At 35.7% G+C, this 23353-nt stretch overlaps 3 protein-coding genes across 3 annotated transcripts in view; 2 read left to right on the plus strand and 1 right to left on the minus strand.

The window, feature by feature from the left end:
* The first annotated feature begins 879 nt into the window (after positions 1-879).
* Positions 880-4348, plus strand: LOC108325865 (protein NRT1/ PTR FAMILY 4.5). Its single transcript, XM_017558971.2, has 6 exons — positions 880-948; positions 1023-1161; positions 1511-1728; positions 2395-2838; positions 2953-3080; positions 3368-4348. Exons 1-6 carry the CDS (start codon positions 946-948, stop codon positions 4242-4244), a joined length of 1809 nt encoding a protein of 602 aa, XP_017414460.2. The 5' UTR covers positions 880-945; the 3' UTR covers positions 4245-4348.
* Positions 4349-13938: 9590 nt separating this feature from the next.
* LOC108319291 (cyclic phosphodiesterase) overlaps positions 13939-23353 on the plus strand; it is a 30338-nt gene continuing 20923 nt past the window's right edge. The window contains exon 1 of the mRNA XM_052871958.1: positions 13939-14040. The gene's annotated coding sequence lies outside the window, so the exon portion shown is untranslated. The remainder of the gene's footprint in view (positions 14041-23353) is intronic.
* LOC128195389 (uncharacterized) lies at positions 15955-19545 on the minus strand. Its single transcript, XM_052872688.1, has 6 exons — positions 19346-19545; positions 19022-19273; positions 18903-18930; positions 18208-18521; positions 18016-18126; positions 15955-16161 (listed from the first exon to the last, which is right to left on the minus strand). The coding sequence occupies exons 1-6, from the start codon at positions 19538-19540 to the stop codon at positions 15955-15957; spliced, it is 1107 nt and encodes a 368-aa protein (XP_052728648.1). The 5' UTR covers positions 19541-19545.

Consider the following 23353-nt stretch of genomic DNA (forward strand, 5'->3'; position numbering starts at 1 on the left):
ACAAGACTGACAACTAAGTACAAATTGCAGAAACACCAGAAGGACGTTTATTTCTTACAGTGTTTCTTAACGCAAGAATTCTATGTCTGCATTCCTTCACTATCATTATAACAAAATTCTTGTGAGTAGATGATTGATGAAATAATATGTAAATAGATTGTTTTGGAAAACATCTTTTGTGATTGTATCAAAGTTACTATATGGTATTTGTTTATGCATGTAAAAAGTGTACATATTGTAAGATGATATCGTGTATTTACCTGTAAAAGGATTAGAACACTTCAAATGTTCTACTTTAATTTTATCACATATTTTGCTTATAAAAAGAAAAAAACAAAAACTCGAGAAGAACTTTAACTTAAAATATCTGCGCGTCGACAACAAAGGTCCTTTTAGCAACATTTGAAAAATATCGCTACATAGACAAGTGTAGTATAAACTGTATATGTTGGGGACTTAGCATTTTAAAAATATATAGTAATAATTGAGACATTTTTGTAAAACTTAAAACAAGTGGAAGAAAAACTTGAACTTAGTCATATGTTGTGACGAATGCTGATATCCTGAGATGATAAAAGACCTTGTGACGTAGATAATTAAATAAGAAAGAATTTTGTACTCTTCATTATGCTTCTTGTGTTGATGCTGTTAGAAAACTTGCTTAGAATCTTACTGTGGGAGAGTCGGCAAATTCCATGTAACTCAATTCGCTATCAACCAAGAACAGTGCACATTCTCCTTCCGTAGAACTGGTCATCGGCCAACATATATGATGGTGACCCTATTATGAGTCACCATCGCTCATTTGGTGAGTGCATAGTTATCTTTTATACATGTAAATCTCTAAGGATGAAGCTTATATAAGGAAGATAATGGTTTTATAGTGTTATACCATACTTCTCTTTCTTTTTGAATTGGCTATATTCAAAACTTTTCTGCATAGCCATGGTATTTCATTTTTATTTTCCTTTGTTAGTTATATGCATAGCATGCCACTTATTCTGATCATCATTTGCATGCAGGAAAATCGTGTTGTTGATGGGAATGTGAAGTGGATGCAGGAGGAGAGAGCAGAGGTGGTTGATGGAAAGGTTGATTGGAAAGGAAGAAAAGCTTTGAAGCACAAACATGGAGGGATGAAAGTTTCATTGCTCGTACTTGGTAAGCTAGAACAAGTGCAGTATGAGTTCACGAACATTTTCCTAAAGAGTAACATGAAAATGAAACAATACAAATTAAGGTTTGTGGATTAACCAAGAGCAAGGAATATGAATTCCATCTTCACTTTTTCTCTTGGAGTCAAAGTCTAGTTAGCTGCAACGTGGGAGCTAATAATTGCTGAAGTGATACCATGGTTACTTATACCACTAAGAAAAACCAAACAGAAAAAAGAGAAATCCTTAATTGAATGATCACTAACCATGTAACTTTCATTACATATATACTGTGATATGTTTGATGCTTAAATAGATTAATTAATTGTACATAGTGTATTTGGGTTTGGATGCAGCCGCAATTGCTATGGAGAACATGGCAACTCTATCACTAGCAGTGAACTTTGTGTCGTACTTCAATGGAATTATGCATTATGAACTAGCAGATGCAGCTAACATGGTGACCAATTACATGGGTGTGAGTTACATACTCTCCATTGTGGTTGCTGTTCTTGCTGATACTTGGATTGGCAGATACAGATGTGTTGTTATTTCTGGATTTTTTGAGTCATTGGTAAGATCCAAAATTACCTTTCCTTTGCATAATAGTACAACTTATTAATCATTCATTATATATATTACGATTGGGATGTTAAAAAAACACATATTTTTTCAAATATGACTGTGAAATTACAAGGTTTGATAAGGAATAATGGCCCTTTGACTCTAAGAGTATAGTGGGAAGAGATAGATAAAAGGAAAAGAGAACAATGAGAGAAGTAAAAGACGAAATGATTGGAAACGAAAATAAAGATAAAAATAGTGTACTATAAATATGAAAACCTGAGTGTGTGAAAAGATATGTAGCCACTGCTAAGTAAGAAGCGTAACTAAGGAATTGCGTATTGAATCGAATTGCATCGTAAAGTTGATTTTAGTGTGGAATAGAACTGATTCTTCTGGTTTACAAATAGTTTTCTATATTTATTTCACTGTTCCAGGTGCTCATTTTACTGTAATGTGTGACTCACTATTTCTATACACGTTAATTGTTCAGCAAATTCTTCTTCCACCTTCATATATTTTCGTCCACTATCTTATGAGTATATAAATTCTCATTTTTGTCCTTTTATATAAAAGTATAGTTCCCAAATGAGTTTTGTGGATGAGCTCAAAAGCTCTTTTATTCTGGCTCATTAAAATCTTAAACAGATGAGTAATGTTGTGAATTATAATGTAGGGACTATCATTGCTTACAATTGAGGCACACATGAGAAGCCTGAAGCCCGATATTTGCAACGTGTATGTGAAAAATGCAGATTGTGAAAAGCTGAGTGGGAAGCAAGAAGCATTCCTCTTGATTAGCCTCTACCTGTTGGCATTTGGCAGTTCAGGTTTGAAGGCTTCTCTGCCATCACATGGTGCAGATCAATTTGATGAGAGAGACCCCAAAGAAGCAATGCAAATGTCAAGCTTCTTCAACAGTCTCTTGTTAGCAGTTTGCATTGGTGGAGCAGTGAGCTTAACGTTTAATGTCTATATTCAAGACCACAATGGTTGGGACTGGGGTTTTGGAATCTCCACTGTTGCTATTCTTCTCGCCACCATAATCTTTGCCTTTGGATTGCCACTCTACCGAATTCATCTTCCCAATACCAAAAACGGCATTATCCAGATCATACAGGTTTAGATAGACTACACAAATTCTTGATATCTCTGTCTAAGTACTTCAAACTTTGATCATTGTTGCATTGATCAAACTGTTTGTTTTAAATTGTTGGCTTCTATTTTTTTACAGGTCTACATAGCAGCCATTCGCAACAGAAACCTTCCCCTTCCTGAAGATCCTATGGAATTGTATGAGATTGAACAGGACAAAGAAGCTGCAGTGGAAGTAGAGTATCAACCTCATACAGATACTTTCAGGTTTAATCTCACTTGTGACTAAAATTAGTGATATGTGCATATTTTACTTGATGAAAGCCAAAGCACTAACATGATACATGGTTAGAGTAAAAGGCCTTAGATTTCATCTTTTATAAAATAAAAGCTTCTTCTGCCAGCTATATATATATATATATATATATATATATATATATATATATATATATATATATATATATATATATATATATATATATATATATATATATATATATATATCTATATCACTCCAATTCCACTGCATTTAGTTTTAATATTCTTCTGCATAGGTTCTTGGACAAAGCAGCTATTCAAAGAAAATCTGATGTGCAAGATGAGAAACAAGAGGCATCAAACCCATGGAAACTATGCAGAGTGACACAAGTGGAAAATGCCAAAATCATTCTGAGCATGCTCCCTATATTCTGCTGCTCAATCATAATGACCCTTTGCTTAGCACAACTCCAAACCTTCTCTGTCCAACAAGGCTCCACCATGGACACAAGCATCACCAAGCATTTTAACATCCCACCTGCATCCCTACCAATCATCCCAGTTGCCTTCTTGATCATTATAATCCCTTTCTATGATCGCATTTGTGTTCCTTTTCTACGTAAACTCACTGGTATTCCCACCGGCATTACTCACTTGCAGCGCATAGGAGTTGGCCTAATCCTTTCCTCCATCTCCATGGCCATTGCAGCAATCATAGAGGTGAAAAGAAAAGGAGTTGCTAGAGACAACAACATGCTTGATGCATTGCCAGTAAAACAGCCATTGCCACTGACCATATTCTGGCTTTCTTTTCAGTATTTTGTATTTGGCATAGCTGACATGTTTACCTACGTGGGGCTACTTGAGTTTTTCTATTCAGAGGCACCAAAAGGGCTTAAATCCACATCGACCTGCTTCCTCTGGTGCTCTATGGCCATTGGCTATTTTCTAAGTTCCATGTTGGTGAAAATCGTGAACACTGCCACCAAGAATATTACTGCAAGTGGAGGTTGGTTAGCAGGGAACAATATTAACAGAAACCATCTTAACTTGTTCTTTTTGTTCCTTTCCATACTCAGCTTCATCAACTTCTCTGTCTATTTGTTCGTTTCAAAGAGGTACAAGTACAGATCTCAACACCCTGTAGTTATCAGTGGCAATTCAGAGGACTGAATACTAACAGTTCTTCTGGTTTAACCTTTGAAATAATGTTAAGGCTTATTGAGATGAGTTAAATTGTGGGGTCAATAGTTTTTCATTTTTAAATTTAAAATGATTAGTGTAGGATTTTATATTTCTATTTCATTTTGGTATGAAAGTGGTGTTTTTGTGATTTAATATTTTAAGTTAAGATATTATGATTGAAGTATCTAAGTTAATATTTTGTTTGAGAATTTTTGAATATAATAAAATAAAATTAAAAAAGGAAAAAATAAGTTTAATAAATTTTCAACTTTACTTAATAGGAGAAGTATTTGATTTAAATTTGTTTTTCAATACACTAATGTTAAAAAAGAAAACAAAATTATATATATATATATATATATATATATATATATTTGTGAAATGAGTCTTTTTTTGTTCTTTTATAATATCAAAATATCATCACTCTTATAATAGTTATCGGTTCACAATTAAAGATACATAGTACCTCATAAGATGTTTCAATTTTAATTTGATTTATAACTCATGCGTTAATTTTAAACTCCTTTTAAATTAAGTTTCATTTTATTGGTGTTTGAAAAATCTCTAATACTCGTGTATTTAATATATGAACATTGGAGGAAAAAATTCTAAAACAACATACCAACAAAACACCATAGTAAACTAACACATTTAAAAAAAGAGTAAGGAAAAAAAAACAAGTATGAGAAAATTTTAAATATGTAATAAATAAGTTATTTAAACAAATAGCTTTCATATACTAACGTGAAGATCAAGAAATTTTGTTCAATTAAAAATTGCATGATTAAATTTTGTATGAAATTTATTTTGTTATACATGTATATTGTCTTCTTTTTTGTCATCAATCATTACTTAATTACTCACAATTTCTATAAAATCCAACCAAAAATTATAATTATTCATATTTATTACAATCAACAATTCAACATTAGTCCACACAATTCTACTCCAAAATCTCAATCACATTTTTGTAACATAGTTTAATCAAAGGCATATATCTAGACACTGTTTGGAAAAGATTAGTGTATTGAATGGACTTATGAAACTCTATATCTGTCATACTTGCTTTCAAATCCTCTAATGTCCCAACATTCAAAACCAATGTCTTCAACCAAGTCATGAAAGGGTTAACCCTACTAGCTACGTAAGTATGATCCTCTTTTATATCATATTATGTGTCATGTGAAGCCTCCCTCGGCTCACACTGCCTAGATATCTGACTCTATGCGAGTGAGATACTAGTTGAGTCAAGATAATTGTTAGTGAAAAATGACAAGTGTATTAGTTGCACGTAGCAAGTAATAAATATCGTTCTTTCCACAAGAACTTGTACAACACATAACAACTCTCACAATTCACAACTCAATTAGACCATAAATATCATAAAAACATAAAGCAATTTTTTTTTGTATTTTTATGAAACAGTTGGTGTGCAACAAGAAATTTAACCTAAAGTATTTACAATTGTTAAGACTAAATTTCATCCACTTCATACCCATTTATACACAATAATCTCAATTCTAAATTCATGTCTAAATCAACTCACAAGTTTACTCAAATCTTATTCTTAGCGCCTTTGAGCCTATGATAACTCATCAAGTTCTAATTCCTTGAATCCTTAATAAGCAATTATGCATTAAGTTCAAGAGTCTTTAAGATTACTACTGAATCATGTTCTATCCCTAGATACAAAGGTATTTAATTTCAATTCTAGGTTCAAAAGACATTTTCAAACACCTCAAGCCATGAATGATCAAGCCACAAGAAGTATTAAGCATAGAAATCAAATACTAACTTTGAAATGAAAAAACATATGTATTAACATAAAAAAATACATAAGATTCAGTTTATTGCATCTAATATCAACAAACAGAGTTAGTTCTCCACGGTGGAGAACCTAAGGTTTACAAATTGAAGAGATAAGAAAGAAATTGAAACCAAATAGAGATGCATGCCCTTCCACAAAGTTCTTTGCCTCTACTTCATGCTCCAATCACACTTTCTCTTCGCATTTCCATCTCGAATTCTTAACCCATCTTCCTCTTCAACTCAAAAGGAGCAAAATCACAATTGATAAATATTGAATCCCAAGGAGGAGAAGGGAGAGCTTCCCAGCACCCCAAATAGCCTATAAGGGTCTCTCCGAGTCGCTCTTGGTAAAGAATGAAGTGTGGGAAGAGAGAATTCCAAAAGCCCTTGCAAAACATGATTAAATACGCACTTTTGTGTATTAGGGCTAACAAACTCGCCCAACAGCTTCCTTCTCACCTACTGAAGCCTAAAACGATGCTCTCCGACTTGTAACTTGTTGGGCAAGTCATATTTTTTCCTAGCAACTTGAATACTAGAGGTTTGAGTTGCCATTTTTGTCCACCAAGGAGCTAGCTCGCCCAAAGAGTCAGTCTGGCACCCAATGGTGATATTTTTTTCGTAGGGGGGCGGTTTATAGTAATATAACCCTACAGGTGAGTCTTTTCTTAACATTTACAACATTGGGTACGATTCTTTGGAGTGTGTATTTGTCTAAAAATCACTCTTTCTTATCCAATCATGCTTCCTTGAGTTTCAACTTGTTTTTCTCTACCAGAATTGCTTCTTATTAACTTATTTTACACATTCAAAATAGAGATTAAAGGTAAACAAACGTAAAACAACTAAAATACAAAAATAATGCAAAACAAGATAAACTTGAGGATTAAATAAGATAAAAACTATAGAGAAGTTGATTTTACTAATTGAAACAAACACACAAAATAGGTCAAAATAAATGTTATCGATAGTCTCATCCCCCAAAGGCCCCGCCAATACACTTGAAGTCAACCTAGGTTAGCATTTCCCCTTAAAAATAACTAATTAGACAACTATATGATACTAAATTTTCACAAATAATCATACATTATAACATAACCTAATATAATCCTAAATATAATTTCTGGCATCCAAAGAAAAACTATTTAGTAAAATATCAATTACTTTTTTTAGAAGAAGTTACTACGCGATGCTTGGTAATCGTTGCCAATGATGATACAACAAAAACTAATTTTAGTACAACGTAAGATATTTTCATTTAATTTTAAATGATTTTCATCCCCATCTAACCATCAATCACAATTTTCCCAGGTCATAAAACACATTTTTCATGAATCAAATAAGGTTTAGATACTAGCCAAGTTTTAATTAGATTTTCTATGCTTCAAATCTAGTTAAGGGTCATAAATAAAATCACCTTAGTACATCAGAAACACTAACATTATCCAAAGAAATCACTCAGTTACATAATCGTAGAAATCACACTCATTCATCAAAGTTTTTACTAAGTTAACTCTTTAATCACCATTTTCATACCAATTTCATAACATTATCAATATTAACCATAATTCAACGAGTCCAATCGAAAATTTCACCTACACTTGATAATTTCACAATACATAACAAATTTTCTTCCTCACAAATTTCTTAACTTTCTCCATACAAAATAAAATATCACAACTACTAACATTATTTATTAAACTTACATTTATCGTAAGGAATTTTCATGCTTTAACAACATTCTTTCACTATAATCATACCACCATTTTTATCTTTCAACAACAAAACAATAAATTTACAAGGAAATTAGCTTCTATCAAGAATTGATCTATATAACTCTTTTTATATTCAATTCTAACCTAAAGCCCCAACCCTCTCAATACCATTACAATTATGCCTTAACATGTTCTCAAAACATACTATATAAATTTTATTTAGCAAAGTTCTTACAGGCTAACAACTCAAATGTTTCATTATCATGCAATACACCATAAACTAAAGCATGTCCTTACCAAGAACAATATAGAGCATAAAAACAAAAACCACAAAGTTACATTCAATTAGACTCCCAAACAATTTAATTTTTATGTAGATTATAAACTCTCAATTTAAATAAATTTAAATGATTAGTTTTCCTCAACTATTTGATGACCTCCTATAATGGCTCTATTATTCTCGCACACAATCCTAACTCAAAGCATCCTCTGTCTACACCAAAAAACATAAATTTGACGATTGGATTATATCACTCAACTTATAGGAGGACATAAACTCCGTTTGGGCATAAAAACACTACATGCAACCAAGAGAAGTTACACGCAATCAAATCAAATTAAAGTTCAAATGAAGAAAAAAATTGACTTACTCAAACAAATAAATTGATGGGGAGCTTTTGTAGTATTCACTAAGAAGAACACTTCTACGATCTCCAATCTTTAAAGAGATGAAAGGTGTTGAATAAACCAAATGGGTAGGACCCATTAGTGGTGGAAAGTTGGAGAAATTGTCTCCAACACATTGCTTGATTTACGGAAATGAAGTGCTCCACTACACCAACCATTTTTTTTTCTTGCATCTTTCTTCCTTCATAAATAAGGAATGCAGCGTGAAGATTCAAATATACAGAGAAGCAAAGCCACTCAAATTTGAGTGAGGAACCATAGGAGAAGAAGGAAACGTGAGAGAGAAGTGAAGCCACAGTTGTGTGAGAGAAAAATAGAGAGAGTCTATTTTGTAAGTGTGTGACATAGAGAGAGTTTTGTATACCATCCGAGAGGGTGAGATTAATTGAGAGATCCTCAGAGAGTGAGAGAAACACTGTAATCCTACTTTCATAGTGGAGATATTTTTCTGGACTAGGTCCCGTGGTTTTTTTTCCGAGAGGATTTTCCACGTTAAAATTTCAGTGTTAATTTTCTCTTTTCCTACGCTTTAATTTTTACGCTTCCGCACAGTGCCCATTTTGGGGTTCGCAGAGGAGGGAACAAGTACCGCTGTTTCCCAACAGTGGTATCAGAGCTACCGGTTCAAAAAAAGTCAGAATCCTGTAAAACTCAAAATGGAAGGAGACATGTTCAAGCTAACTGCGGATAATTATTCCTACTGGAAGCCGATGATGGAAGATCATCTATACTGCAAGGATTTGTATGAGCCGATCACAAATCCGAAAATTCCAGAAGGGAAGGCTGAAAAAGATTGGGAGATTCTGAATCGTAAAACAGTGGCTATGATTCGGAAATACATCGACAAAAGCTTGTTTGAGCATGTATCGACTTATACCGATACGTATGAGTTATGGACAAAGCTTGAATCTTTGATTCAAAAGAAGACTCCCAGAAATAAAGCTCACCTTGTCAGACGACTCGTAAAGTTGGAGTACACTGACGACCAGAATATGATCGAGCATCTCAACACCTTCAAAGGTATTGTGGAAGCATGATTGTTGCTCGAGGCAAGAAGGAAGGCTCCTTGTACTGCATGCAAGGAAAAATATACAAAGGAGAGACGAATGTTGCTCAAGAAGAAAGTAAGGAGTTGTGGCATAAAAGACTGGGCCACATGAGCGAGAAGGGATTAGAGATCCTCGCAAAAGATCATCTCCAAAGTATAAAAGGACAACCACTTGAATTATGTGAAGACTGCCTAGCAGGTAAGCAGCATAGAGTATCTTTCCATAAATCTGATAATAGAAGTAGAAGAGAGCATATTTTGGATCTTGTGTATTCAGATGTCTGTTCAACATCCGAAAGGTCCCTTGGTGGTGCTCAATATTTTGTTACCTTCATTGATGACCACTCCAGAAAATTGTGGGTCTATCCATTGAAGAGAAAAGATGAAGTTCTACGAATCTTCAAGGAGTTTCACGCCTCTGTTGAACGTGAAACTGGTAGAAAGTTGAAATGCTTGAGAAGTGATAATGGTGGAGAGTACAGAGGTCCATTCGAGCACTATTGCAAGACTCATGGGATCAGACATGAGAAAGTACCTCCCAAAACACCTCAAATGAACGGTGTAGCTGAAAGATTCAACAGAACGATTGCCGAGAAGGTCAGAAGCATGTTGTCTCACGCAAAACTTCCCAAGACATTCTGGGGGGAGGCAGTGCTAACAGCAACTCAATTGATCAACTTATCACCATCAAGACCATTGAATGGTAAGATCCCAGAAGAAGTATGGTCTGGTAAAAAGGCCTCATATCGCAACTTGAGAGTCTTCGGATGTAAGGCATCAGTTCACATTCCGAAAGATGAAAGAGCAAAGCTCGATGCTAAGGCGAAAGAGTGCATATACTTTGGTTCTCCAAGAGATGAATTTGGTTTCAGATTATGGGATCCTACAAACAGAAAGATTGTTCGAAGCAGAGATGTGGTGTTCTTTGAAGATCAGACAATCCAAGACATCAAGAAAGTGGAGAAACCAACACTTAAGCTGATAAGTGATCAAAGCCCTATTGTGATGAACAACTCAGGGGGAGAGACTCATCAAGCTGAGCCAAATCAGGAGTTACAACTTGATGAGATGACTGAAGAAGCAGATCAACCTAATCTGACGGTGGAAGATCAAGCAATTGAGGATGCTCTACAAGAATCCCAATTGAGACGATCAACAAGGCAGAAGCAACCGTCAAGAAGGTATTTTTCAGATGAATATGTTAATTTTACTGATGAAGGTGAACCTCAAAGCTTTGTAGAAGCAATGAAGACGAAAGACAAAGACAAATGGTTGCAAGCCATGGAAGAAGAGATGCAATCCTTAAAGGAAAATCAGACTTATGATTTGGTAGAATTACCAAAAGAAAGAAGAGCATTGCAGAACAAATGGGTGTTCAAGCTCAAGAATGAAGAGAACAACCCAAGCCCAAGGTACAAAGCACGAATTGTCGTGAAGGGGTGCAACCAGAAGAAAGGAATAGACTTTGATGAAATTTTCTCACCAGTGGTGAAGATGACATCCATTAGAGCGATTCTCGGTCTGGCAGCAACACTAGACCTGGAGATTGAACAACTGGACGTCAAGACAGCATTCTTACATGGAGACCTAGAAGAAGAAATTTACATGAAGCAACCAGAGGGTTTTGAAGAACCAGGCAAAGAACACTTGGTGTGTCATCTGAAGAAAAGCCTCTATGGTCTGAAGCAAGCTCCAAGACAATGGTACAAGAAATTTGATTCCTTCATGATCCAACATAATTTCAAGAAGACCTCCGCAAACCATTGCGTGTTTGTGAAGCATTATGAAAATGGTGAGTCCATCATACTTCTCTTGTATGTTGATGATATGTTGATTGTAGGGAAGGACAAAATTAAAATAGCTGCTCTCAAGAAGGCATTGAGCAAGTCTTTTGCCATGAAAGACCTGGGTGCGGTAAAGAAGATACTTGGAATGAAAATCTCTAGAGATCGTTCTAGAAGAATGCTATGGGTATCTCAAGAAGATTACATTGAGAAGATTCTCAAAAGGTTCAACATGCACAATGCCAAATCTGCTCGTGTTCCAATTGCTGGACATTTCAAACTTAGCAAGTCGCAATGTCCAAAGAATGAAGAAGAAAAGGAAGAAATGAACAAGGTACCCTACTCTTCTGCCGTGGGTAGCCTTATGTATGCAATGGTTTGTACAAGGCCAGATATTGGCTATGCTGTAGGAGTTGTGAGCAGATACCTGTCGAATCCAGGAAATGAGCATTGGGAAGCTGTTAAGTGGATATTGAGGTATCTCAGAGGATCTGCCAAAAGAAGCTTGTGTTTTGGCAATGGAGACCTAAAGCTAATCGGATATTCAGACTCAGACATGGCTGGAGATGTCGATTCAAGGAAGTCAACATCAGGTTATCTGATTACTTTTGCAGGGGGAGCTGTTTCTTGACAGTCAAAACTACAGAAATGTGTGACATTGTCTACTGCTGAAGCAGAGTATGTAGCAGTGACTGAAGCCTCTAAGGAGATGCTATGGATGAAGAATTTCCTAAGTGAATTAGGACATAATCAAGATGATTATGTGGTAAACTGTGATAATCAAAGTACCATCCATCTAACCAAGAACCCCATGTTCCATTCACGCTCGAAGCATATCGACGTGCGGTATCACTGGATACGAGAAGCGCTGGATGAGAAGAAATTGAAGATAGAGAAAATCCATACAGACTTGAATTGGTCTGACATGATGACTAAGTCAATACCAACCAAGAAGGTTGAAGACTGTTGCCAAGGTGCTAGTATCTTGGTACCTTCAAATTAAGTCAAGAAGGGATGGAAGACCCATTTTGGTTTATGGGGGAGTTTTGTTGAATAAACCAAATGGGTAGGACCCATTAGTGGTGGAAAGTTGGAGAAATTGTCTCCAACACATTGCTTGATTTACGGAAATGAAGTGCTCCACTACACCAACCATTTTTGTTTTCTTGCATCTTTCTTCCTTCATAAATAAGGAATGCAGCGTGAAGATTCAAATATACAGAGAAGCAAAGCCACTCAAATTTGAGTGAGGAACCATAGGAGAAGAAGGAAACGTGAGAGAGAAGTGAAGCCACATTTGTGTGAGAGAAAAATAGAGAGAGTCTATTTTGTAAGTGTGTGACATAGAGAGAGTTTTGTATACCATCCGAGAGGGTGAGATTAATTGAGAGATCCTCAGAGAGTGAGAGAAACACTGTAATCCTACTTTCATAGTGGAGATATTTTTCTGGACTAGGTCCCGTGGTTTTTTTTCCGAGAGGATTTTCCACGTTAAAATTTCAGTGTTAATTTTCTCTTTTCCTACGCTTTAATTTTTACGCTTCCGCACAGTGCCCATTTTGGGGTTCGCAGAGGAGGGAACAAGTACCGCTGTTTCCCAACAAAAGGTGATCAAGGAATTGAAGAGAAAAGCTATAGAGAAAATAGGGAAAGAGTTTCAAACATGGTTGTTGTGTTAAGAAATGAGAACTCAAGTTTTTATAATCTTTTTATAACTTGTTAAACATAATTTTTTATTCCTTCTTCAACTTTCATACTGCTCTTAAACTAATTTCCTAGATTCTCACACCAACATAATTCAATTCGATATTTTCCAATTTTACTTATGATCAACTTGATTAACTTTCTTAACTTTGACTTAAGTTAATCCTATTCATCTTGACCTAAGACTACATCAAACATGTTTAGTCTCTACCCTACTTGACCTGGACTGGATGTGACCAAACTTGATCAACTTACTCAACATAAGTCATGTTAGTCCTATTTAACTTGACTTAAATTGGACTCAACTTGATTAATAAAATTATATATAGCAAAAAGACAAAAGTAAAAACACATAAGATTATGGAATAATTTGATATTAGGAAATATATATTTCACTAAATAAGGTTTTAGTTAAATGTGAAAGGTAAGAAAAATATAATAAATAATTTTAAAAATAAAAAGAATAAGTTAGGTATAGAGTAAATATATTTAGAACTATATATTAGTTAATATTTTTTATATAAATATTCTTTCTTGGAATATTTTCATTAAGTATAATTTAGTTGATATTAATAATAAATTTAAATTTTTTTATTATTAATAATATTAATTTATATTAATTTATATTAATATTATTTAGAATAACTTAACTGAATAACTAATGTTGTAGTAATTTTAGCAATAGTTATTTTATATATTAACATCTGTATTATATTATATTAAATTTCGTTTAACAATATTTAGAATAATTATTTGTAATGTAAGTATATAATGAGTAGTAATTAATATAAAATTAAAGAAATGATTATAGGATATAATAATTATGTTGGGAGAACAAAAAGGGAAAATAATAACTTTCAAACATATGAACACGTGTATCATCTTATGACCATTCACTTGACCAACTACGCAACACAGCCTCTGTTCTCCTTTCAAAAAGGAGAAAACAAAACAAACAATTTGGGATTCCAGCAGCCGCAAGCGCCTCTTCCGTGCTCATTTAAAAGGGCAGCAAATCTAGCAAATTGCGATTTCAGGTTTCGCTCAATGCAGTTCTCTAAATTTTCTGTATTTACTGTTTTTTGTATTTTCGTTTTCTGTATTTTGCTGTTACTGTTTTATTGATTTTGAAATTCTGAATTTACTGTTTTTACTGTTTTTACTTTTGTGTTTAATGTTTTACGTTTTCTGTACGTTTAATGTTCCTGCGTTTATTTTATTTTGATGTCTTTTACCATTCGGTTTTTACCGTTTTGAATTTTACTTCACAGTTTTTAATTCAGTTTTATTTAATTTCCAGTTTTATTTAATTTTTAATCACAACCACAAACACCATCAAACCCCCCATTACGTGTTGATCTGAGACTCGAACCACAATTTGGTCCTTGAGAGACGACCTAGGAGTCACTTCCTAGCACTATACTGCATTATTTAATGCACCTCAAATTTGTATGGGCCGCGAGAACCCTCATCAATATGTCTTGGCTTGACTCTTTTTGATGATTCTTGATTGATACGCATGTTCGAAAGTGATAAAGGCATTTTGTTGTTGAGCCTCTAGAGCCAGATGAGCCTACCCTATTTTGATCCATTGATAACCCTTTTGAGCCTATATTTTTCCCCATTTCTTTGTTTTGAAGCTCATACACCAGCCGTAAGTGAAAAACCATGATTACCTTAACCTTAGGGAATTTTGGAGCTTTGGAATTGTTTTGGGAATAAGTGTGGTCTCCTCGGAGTTTCAGATGAACTGACTAGTGAGTCCTCTTCTTATCGTGTTTTTTGTAAATATGTGGTGTATCTTGTCTCTTGAAATGGTGTGCTGAATAGAGTAAAGAAAAGAGACAAAATGAAGAAAAATTGTGAATAATGGAGTCAAGAAGAGGATGGAATCAGAGGTTGTGGGTGTGTTTGAATGTGTTTACATTTGTTCCACATTGCTCCTCTGTTACTTATGGTGTGTAGCTTCTTATCCAGATATATCCTCCCTTATCCTTGGCCCTATTACAACCATGAAAAGACCTTTTGATTTGAACATGCGTATGTGCTTGAGTGTTGATATTAGAGGTTTGCCAAGTCTATTTGTGTTTTCTTTCTTGAGTGCATTGAGTGACAATGATTTACCTTAAACACGTGAGAGAAACACTGATTGTGTGCATTTGTGAGACTCTGTTGCTTTTGACTCATCTCTTGAACTGATTGACTGTTTTCCTTGTACTGAACTGTTTGGATGATTCTTTGAGTATTTGCTTTCATTGACTCTGTGTGGGATTCTGCCTATACCTTTTACTGTCCATAATTTGTGAGAATCCAGATTTTGTGAGAATTGTGTAACTATGTTTCTATCCTTGTTAGTCTTTGTTTTCTGTGTGTTGATCAAAGAAGTAGAACCACTCACGATTTTATTCCCCACTCAAGGTTTTATTTTGGCATTTAGTTGATGCTTTGGGGGCAAATTCACGTCCATATGGGAGGAGCTTCATGATGCAAGATTCTAACTCTCTCTTTTTTCCACTTCACACATAAGGTTTTATTCTTTCATTGATAAAATAAGCTCACGGCCAAGGGCCAAGGGGTCCATTCATCACTTACAAAATAATATTTGGAAGAGAGAAATGCATTGACAGACCCAAGTAAATTCCAGCTGGAAGAAGTAGCGCACGAGAGATTGAAGTAAGTGAGTGATGGTTGAGGATTTACCCCTTTCATTATAGAAGCCATGGTGCAGCAAAGATAAAAAACACACGGCCCATGGACAACTAAGCATTCAGCAAAACATATGTTGGGATAAAAAGTGGGAGAAGCCATTGAAGGGAATATTATCCTCAATGGAAAAGCTTGACACACGGACATGGAGAGGGGGCCACGACTGAACGGAAGAGATTACTCATGGCAGGTTGTTTTTTTCCTTTAAAAATGAAGAGGCACACAAGGGGAGAAGGAGACGGACGCTACACAGAAGTTTTTCTTTTGGCTGGAGTTCTCTGAAGAAAAACAAATTGGTTGGAGGGCAATGAGAGGAGGAATGCGTAAGCTACCACCGAGAAAGAAGTTTTGGCTGAAGTTTCATTGAGCACGGTCTCCAGAAGGGAATAGAGCTTAGCTTGAATAGGTTTTTCTTGTATCTTAATGCTTGAACTAAGAATCATTTTATTATTCTACATATTGAAAAGCATTAACGGAAGAAGCTTTGTTCCTTTACTGTTAACGTTTTTATTTAATATCATCTCCACTAAGAATTGTATTTAAATCACTAGTACAGTCAGGGGAAACGACATCGGTTATTTTTGTGTATAGGCACCGGTTTCTGAACCGAGGCATATTCAGGCGAGGTAAAAAGTCTAACACTTTTGATCTCGGTTGTGAACCGAGGCATAAACTCACCCCCTACTGCCTCGGTTCATTTCTAACCGAGGCATAAACATTTAACGTTTTTTAATTTATTTTTTTTGTAGCACATTAGGCCTCGGTTCTTCGTAACCGAGGCATAAAGTTGCACTCTACTGCCTCGGTTCATGCTACAACCGAGGCAGTAGATTGATTTTTTGTTTTTTTTTTCTCCTCCGCTACACATTCTGCTTCGGGTTTGACCATAACCGAGGCAGTAAGTAGGCTTTTGACCTCGGTTTTTACCAGAACCGAGGCATATAAGTACGTTTTTTTTAAAGTGGTGTCTGTTTCTGCAACATTCCCAATCACATAAACCTGCATATCTTTTTATAACCAGAACAGTCCAGAATATTACAGAAACATATATTTTAAATGAAATTCATATTAAAACATAAAATATATTGAATGGAATCATAAATCAAATTCTTAGAAGCATAAATCAATCCAAAATGTAATCATAAATCAAGTTTCAAGCATAAATCAATGCAATGTACATGTTCAATTTATAGTAACATAGAAAAGCATAAAACAACTTAGAAACATAAACTTAAAACTTAGTATATCCTAATATCTACTACATACTATTATATAAATGAATTAAATATCTTGCAAGTGTTTTCCTCACAAGTTGGGTTGACTTCTCTGGAATTGAAGTAGTCCTATTAAATCTCTGCATAAAGTACAATGATTTCAATTAGTGTATATGAAATCCAAATATAGAGAAACTTAAAATTCAAACCTAAATATTACCGTTTTCCATCCAGTGGTGTAATGTGCACGAATGATGGTCATCATCCAAAACATAACGTAGTAACCACATTCATATGACCCCATTTGTCTATTACACTACAATATATCATCATAATTATAAAATGTTAAGTAACATCATTTGAATGGAAGCAAATGTAACAAAGTATGGACTAAAATACCAAACCTTAAGAGAAACCCATGCAAGCTTTTTAGCTGTAGCAGTAGATCTCCCAGATAACATCATATGTGCTGCAAGGGAACTATCAAAAGAAATTCTTTTAGCATACATTTATATAAAAAAAATGAGCAGACATTGAGATTCTTACCAATCTACTGCATGTCTAAGAGGGCTGGGAGGAGACTTATGCAATGAATAAAACCAAACAGCCGTGTTCTCCGGTACGGAGATCACAAGTAGCTGCCAATGACACCTGAAATTGGTAATAACTTATGAATGATATACCAAAATTAATAAATGAATGTGTTGAAGTTAACAAACTTCACTTACCCATGTATATAAGGGAGAAAATATATCTCCTTCCCCGTTCCAAAGCAGGTGGTGATGTATGTCTGGATATCATCAAATTTATTTCTCTCATGAGTCATAGAAGGGTCAATGAACCCATATACATCGTTGAACCCCTTCTTGTTACTAACATCAAACAGATACCTAAAATGAAGAAATAATATGATGTAAGTAAGTTCATAAAATACCAATATATATAAAAGTTTTCGTAAACTTACATCATCCACAGCTGAATGAGTGTAATATTAATTTCATCTCTCCCTGACGCAAGCTCCCTAACATCTTGCTGATGCAAGTACAATGGGATTTGAGATTCTCTTCCAAATGTAGTAGAATCCCAATGTACATTCATCGGCACCTCTGAAATGAGTTTAGCAAGGTCGTCTAACGCACCAAGAGGGTCATCCTCAGATAAATGAGTCTTCTTCGGTCTAGGACTTCCCTCTTGACCTATCTGCTGTTAAATGCAAAAATGGTTGTTATAACGTCAATTAGAAGTAAATATTAAAATTGAGAAGTATATAGTACGAGTGTTTACCGGGGGATTAGATACATGACCAACCAAATGTCTAGGCCAGGCGACAAAGGACCTAAATGCTTCTTCCACAGTGAAGAACTCATCTGTAGGCACAGGAAGAACGACATCTGCTATGACAACTTCATCGACCGTGACCTTGACCTCATCTTCTGCAAGCTGTACCCCATGCACTACAGTGGCTGTCTCATACACTGTACCACGAGCCACTAGCATGGTCCCAGTATCAGAGAGAATATATAACTCACATGGACGAGTGTCATCCATGTCGTCTCCTGGGGCACCGGCAGCTGAGCAACTTCCTTTACCGCTTCTACCTATCAAATTAAATGTTAGTTTATGCAAAAAGTAAATTAGTAAGCAAAAATAAATAACCTTACCTTTAGGGGGCACAACATGTTCTGCTACAGGAGATGGTGGAGGACGATTGCCATAATCCTCATAATGCTGCTGGAACTGGCGCGCAACCATTTCAGCAACTTCATCATATAACTCTGCTCGAACCTTCTTTGTGATCTCCTGTGTCATCTCTTTTCTTATTTCCTCCTTCATCTTTTCATATGAATATGGACGCGAGGAAGACCCAAAAAACTATCGTATGCCTATGCCAGTCCCAGCAGCACGCACCCGTCCTAGATGCTCAGGTCGTCCAATAGTTGTGGCAAGAATATCTTGACGACCTTCTTGTGTGAATTGACCTTGGGAGCTCTGCTCAACCAATGAGTCCTATAACATAACAAAAGTTCAAAGTCATTTGAAATAGCTATGTAAGATATATAACAAAATTAATGTAATATAATAAGAAATGACATCTTACAATTCGTTCAGATATTTCTCTGGCAGACTCCGAAGTGTAGGAGCCCGATGGTCTCATACGGGCTAACTTCCACTTGTCGTGCCGAGATGGTGGTGAAGGAGGAGGAAGAGGGTCATCACCCTCAGAAAGTGGAAGTCTACTATCTGACTTCTGCTTCATTATTTTCTCTTCAAGCTTCCTATATCCACCACGAGACAGGAGGTGTGGATTTTTATTCTGAGCGCTTATTCCCTGTGCTTTTGACCTTTTTTCCTGTGACAAAATTAAACAATTGTCATGGTAAATAATTATGAAGGATGAATTGAATGATTTTACTACACTTACCTGCCACGCCTCAGAAGAACGAAGCTCTACAAACTGACGCCATGTTTCTTCGTCAATTGCTGAATATTTGGAACATGGATTTTCATTACTTTTTGGTCCAAATATATATCTAGACGTCAATTTTGTCTTAAACCCTCGAAATCTTTCTGCAATTGCAGATAAACACCTATTCCTTAAGCTCTCGACGTTTGGCATATCAAATGTTATCTGCAACAAAGAAAGTAATAACCTTATCACAATACAGATTTATCAATAATGTGAATATAGAATTTGGAGCAATATTGCTTAACTTACCAATAGATCTTGCCAGATGAGATTCCGATCAGCCTCAGAAACATGGTCAAAGGATGGAGTAAGTATAGAGATACGATCACGTGCTAGTACTCCAAGGTAAGACCTAAATACATCTGCATTTGGGCCAGATGCAACTCCAGTGACCACGTCAATAATGACAGGTGTCCTCTCACCTGCATTTCTTCTAAGTATTAGTTGTCGTAACCTCGTTGCTCCTCTCGTCCGTCTAGAAGTGGTGGGGACTTCATCGCCTGACGAATGAGGTGACTCAGCCATATATCTGTCACAATAAATAAGATGAAATATAAATAAAACACTTACATATATTACTTAACAAAAGCCATAAAAATTTAAACAAACATGAAATTCATACATAATCATATGGATTGGTCATATATATATTCCCTCATTGTGATCTTCTCGTATTGCTTGTATATCATCAATTAGAGGGTCGTCATCCAAATTTATTGTCGTTTTAAATGGATGGTTGTCAGCGATATGAATATTACTTAAATTCTCTTCTTTATCTTCAATTTGCCTTTTTCCTTGGAGAGCAACATACCAATGGTCAGATGCAGGATCTTTGACATACAAAACCTGACTTGCTTGATATGCCATGATGAACGGTTCGTCTCTATAACCAACCTTTCGAAAATCAACAAGTGTCATACCAGATTCATCTATTTTGACACCACTCTTATTGTCTACCCACTTACATTTGAAGAGTGCAATGGAAAACTTAGTGTAATCAACTTCAAATATCTCTTCAATTCTACCATAGTATCTCATGGAACCAACTACAGGATTTTGATCTTTGGATGTGGAAAACTGTAGCGACTCAGCTTCTAGACTAACGCCACTATTTTGAACTGTGCTTTTATCATCCAAAGTTTTCGTATAGAATGTGCAATTATTAATTTCGTATCCTGTACAACATACAACATCAAACTTCAAGCCATTTGCTAACCAGAACAAAGTCTCAGAGGACCGTGATTCTTTCGAAACTTCAGATTTGAACCAGGACAAGAATGTTCTGTTATGCTCCATCAACTGCCATTTCTCTGATTATCGTGGATACTTGTCCCTTACAACGACTTTGTGAGCTTCCAAAAATGGGATCACTTCATCTGTGTTGTTTAATATGTATAGATGTGCTTGCATCAATTCTTCACGACTTTTCGTCACCACATTCACACCTCGGATGCTTTTACTTGTAGAATATCTACTCAACCATGATGTCCGAGGGACTCCTATCGGATTTGCTTTAGTCATATACTCAGTGCAAAACTCAATACTTTCTTCAGCAATATATCTTTCAATCATCGAACCTTCTGGACGATATTGATTTTTGACGTACCCTTTCAAAATCTTCATATAACGCTCAATGGGGTACATCCATCTTAAGTATACTGGTCCACACAACTTTATTTCTCTGACCAAATGAACAAGTAAATGCACCATGATGTCAAAAAAGGATGGAGGGAAAAACATTTCTAGTTGACACAAGATGATGATAATTTCGCTTTGAAGTTCATCTAACTTTGTAGGATCGATGACTTTACTACAAATTGACGAGAAAAATGAGCACAATCGAGTTATGGTCAGCCTAACTTTTTTGGGCAAAATTCCACGAATTGCCACTGGTAACAACTGTTGCATTAAGACGTGGCAATCGTGAGACTTAAGTCCAACAAGCTTTAAGTCCTGCATTGACACTAAGCTCTTGATATTTGAAGAGTATCCTTGTGGTACCTTGATACTCTTTAAACAAAGACAAAAACTTATCTTCTCTTGTTTGGACATTGTGTAACATGCAGGGGGCAAATAAGTACGTTTACCAATCTCTCTTGGTGCCAACTCTTCTCGGATTTTCATGTCAACCAAATCCAAACGCGCATTCACTCCATCTTTTGTTTTTCCCTGGATGTTTAGTAGTGTACCAATCAAGCTATCACAAACATTTTTCTCAACATGCATGACATCGATGCAATGTCTAACATCTAACTTTGACCAATATGGAAGATCAAAGAATATTGATTTCTTCTTCCAAGGGGTCGCTACAGAAGACTTCTTCGACGTTTTCCCAAATATATGATGTACTTTATTAACTTTCTCAGCAACTTCAAGTCCAGTAAGTGGAATGGGTGCATTGTCTTTCTCTTGTTCTCCATTGAATGCTTTCTTTAACCTTCGATATGGATGATTAGATTGTAAAAATCGCCGATGACGCATATACACTGTCTTCCTTCCGTGTTTTAATTGTTGAGCTGCAGTGTTTTCTTCACATATAGGACATGCTTTATGACCCTTCACACTGTACCCCGACAAATTACCATAAGCTGGGAAGTCATTAATGGTGCAAAATAACATGGCATGCATCATGAAAGTTTCTGAAGCAAAGGCATCAAATATTTCAACCCCACCAACCCACAACAACTTCAAGTCTTCAACTAGTGGCCTTAGATAAACATCGATGTCATTTCCAGGCTGCTTTGGACCAGATATCAACATTGACAACATCATGTACTTTCTTTTCATGCACAATCCAGGAGATAAGTTGTAAATTATCAGTATAACGGGCCAACAACTGTGATTGGTACTTAAATTACCAAATGGATTCATTCCATCAGTAGCTAAGCCAAACCTAACATTTCTACATTCTTCACCAAATTGGGGGAATTCTTGATCAATAATTTTCCATTGCTTTGAATCAGCTGGATGACGAAGCAGTCCATCAGTTGTTCTCTCGTCTGCATGCCATCTTAGGTTTTTAGCGTCTTTGGGATTTGCGAACAAACGCTTAAGTCTGGCAACTAGTGGAAGGTACCAAACTACTTTCAAAGCAGAACCATTCTTTTCTGTGTGACCACCATCTTCACCGTTGGTTTTTGACTTGTATCGTGATAACCCACATTTTGGACACTTTATCAAAACTTCATTCTCATTCCTATATAATATGCAATCATTCGGACATGCATGTATCCGTTTGTATTCCATACCCATCGGACAAAGAATTTTTTTTGCATCATAATTACGATTGGGTAACGTATTTCCATCTGGCAGCATTTCACTCAACAACGACAACAATTCTGTAAAACTCTTATCACTCCATCCATTGCTCGCCTTTAAATTCATGAGCCTTAACACTGCTGACAACCGTGTGAACTTAGTTGAACCCGCATACAAAGGAGTCTCCGCATCAGTCGACATCGTTTCATACACATGCGCTTGGGCAAAAGCTTCTGCGCCAACATCGCGGATCATGTCCTCTAAGTTGTCTTCTTCTACTTGATCTTCTATATCCATTGTGGAATCATAAACATTTTCAGTTGGAAAGTCTGTTAATTCGCCGTGCCATATCCATGTTGTATAACTTCGTATGAAACCATCACAGATAAGATGTTCCCTAATATCACTTGCGTTCAACTTCCTCCCATTCAAACAGTTCACACAGGGACATCTGAACTTCACTTCATTATCACCACTTGTACTCGCATTACGTTGCGCAAACTCTATAAATTCTTCTATCCCTCTCTCATACTCACTGCTGATGCGCGGTAAATTAATCCACCCTCTATCCGTACGCATCTTTACTGAAATTGTTTACCACATTTCAATAATCTTGAACGATCACTTTGATCGTGTTTGTATTGAAGGTGTGACCCTATCCCATTCAAGAAGATTCACTTTTTTTAGTTTATTAAACATATCAAT

The sequence above is a fragment of the Vigna angularis genome, chromosome 1, assembly GCF_016808095.1.
Source record: "Vigna angularis cultivar LongXiaoDou No.4 chromosome 1, ASM1680809v1, whole genome shotgun sequence".
NCBI lineage: Eukaryota > Viridiplantae > Streptophyta > Magnoliopsida > Fabales > Fabaceae > Vigna > Vigna angularis.

Coding starts and splice junctions, on each gene's coding strand:
- LOC108325865 (XM_017558971.2), top strand. Junction 1,729..2,394: donor CTGGATTTTTTGAGTCATTG/GTAAGATCCAAA, acceptor ATTATAATGTAG/GGACTATCATTGCTTACAAT. Junction 3,081..3,367: donor CCTCATACAGATACTTTCAG/GTTTAATCTCAC, acceptor TCTTCTGCATAG/GTTCTTGGACAAAGCAGCTA.
- LOC128195389 (XM_052872688.1), bottom strand. CDS start 19,540: ATGCCAAACGTCGAGAGCTTAAGGAATAGGTGTTTATCTGCAATTGCA. Junction 18,931..19,021: donor GAGAAATATCTGAACGAATT/GTAAGATGTCAT, acceptor GTTATGTTATAG/GACTCATTGGTTGAGCAGAG. Junction 18,127..18,207: donor GTCATGTATCTAATCCCCCG/GTAAACACTCGT, acceptor TGCATTTAACAG/CAGATAGGTCAAGAGGGAAG.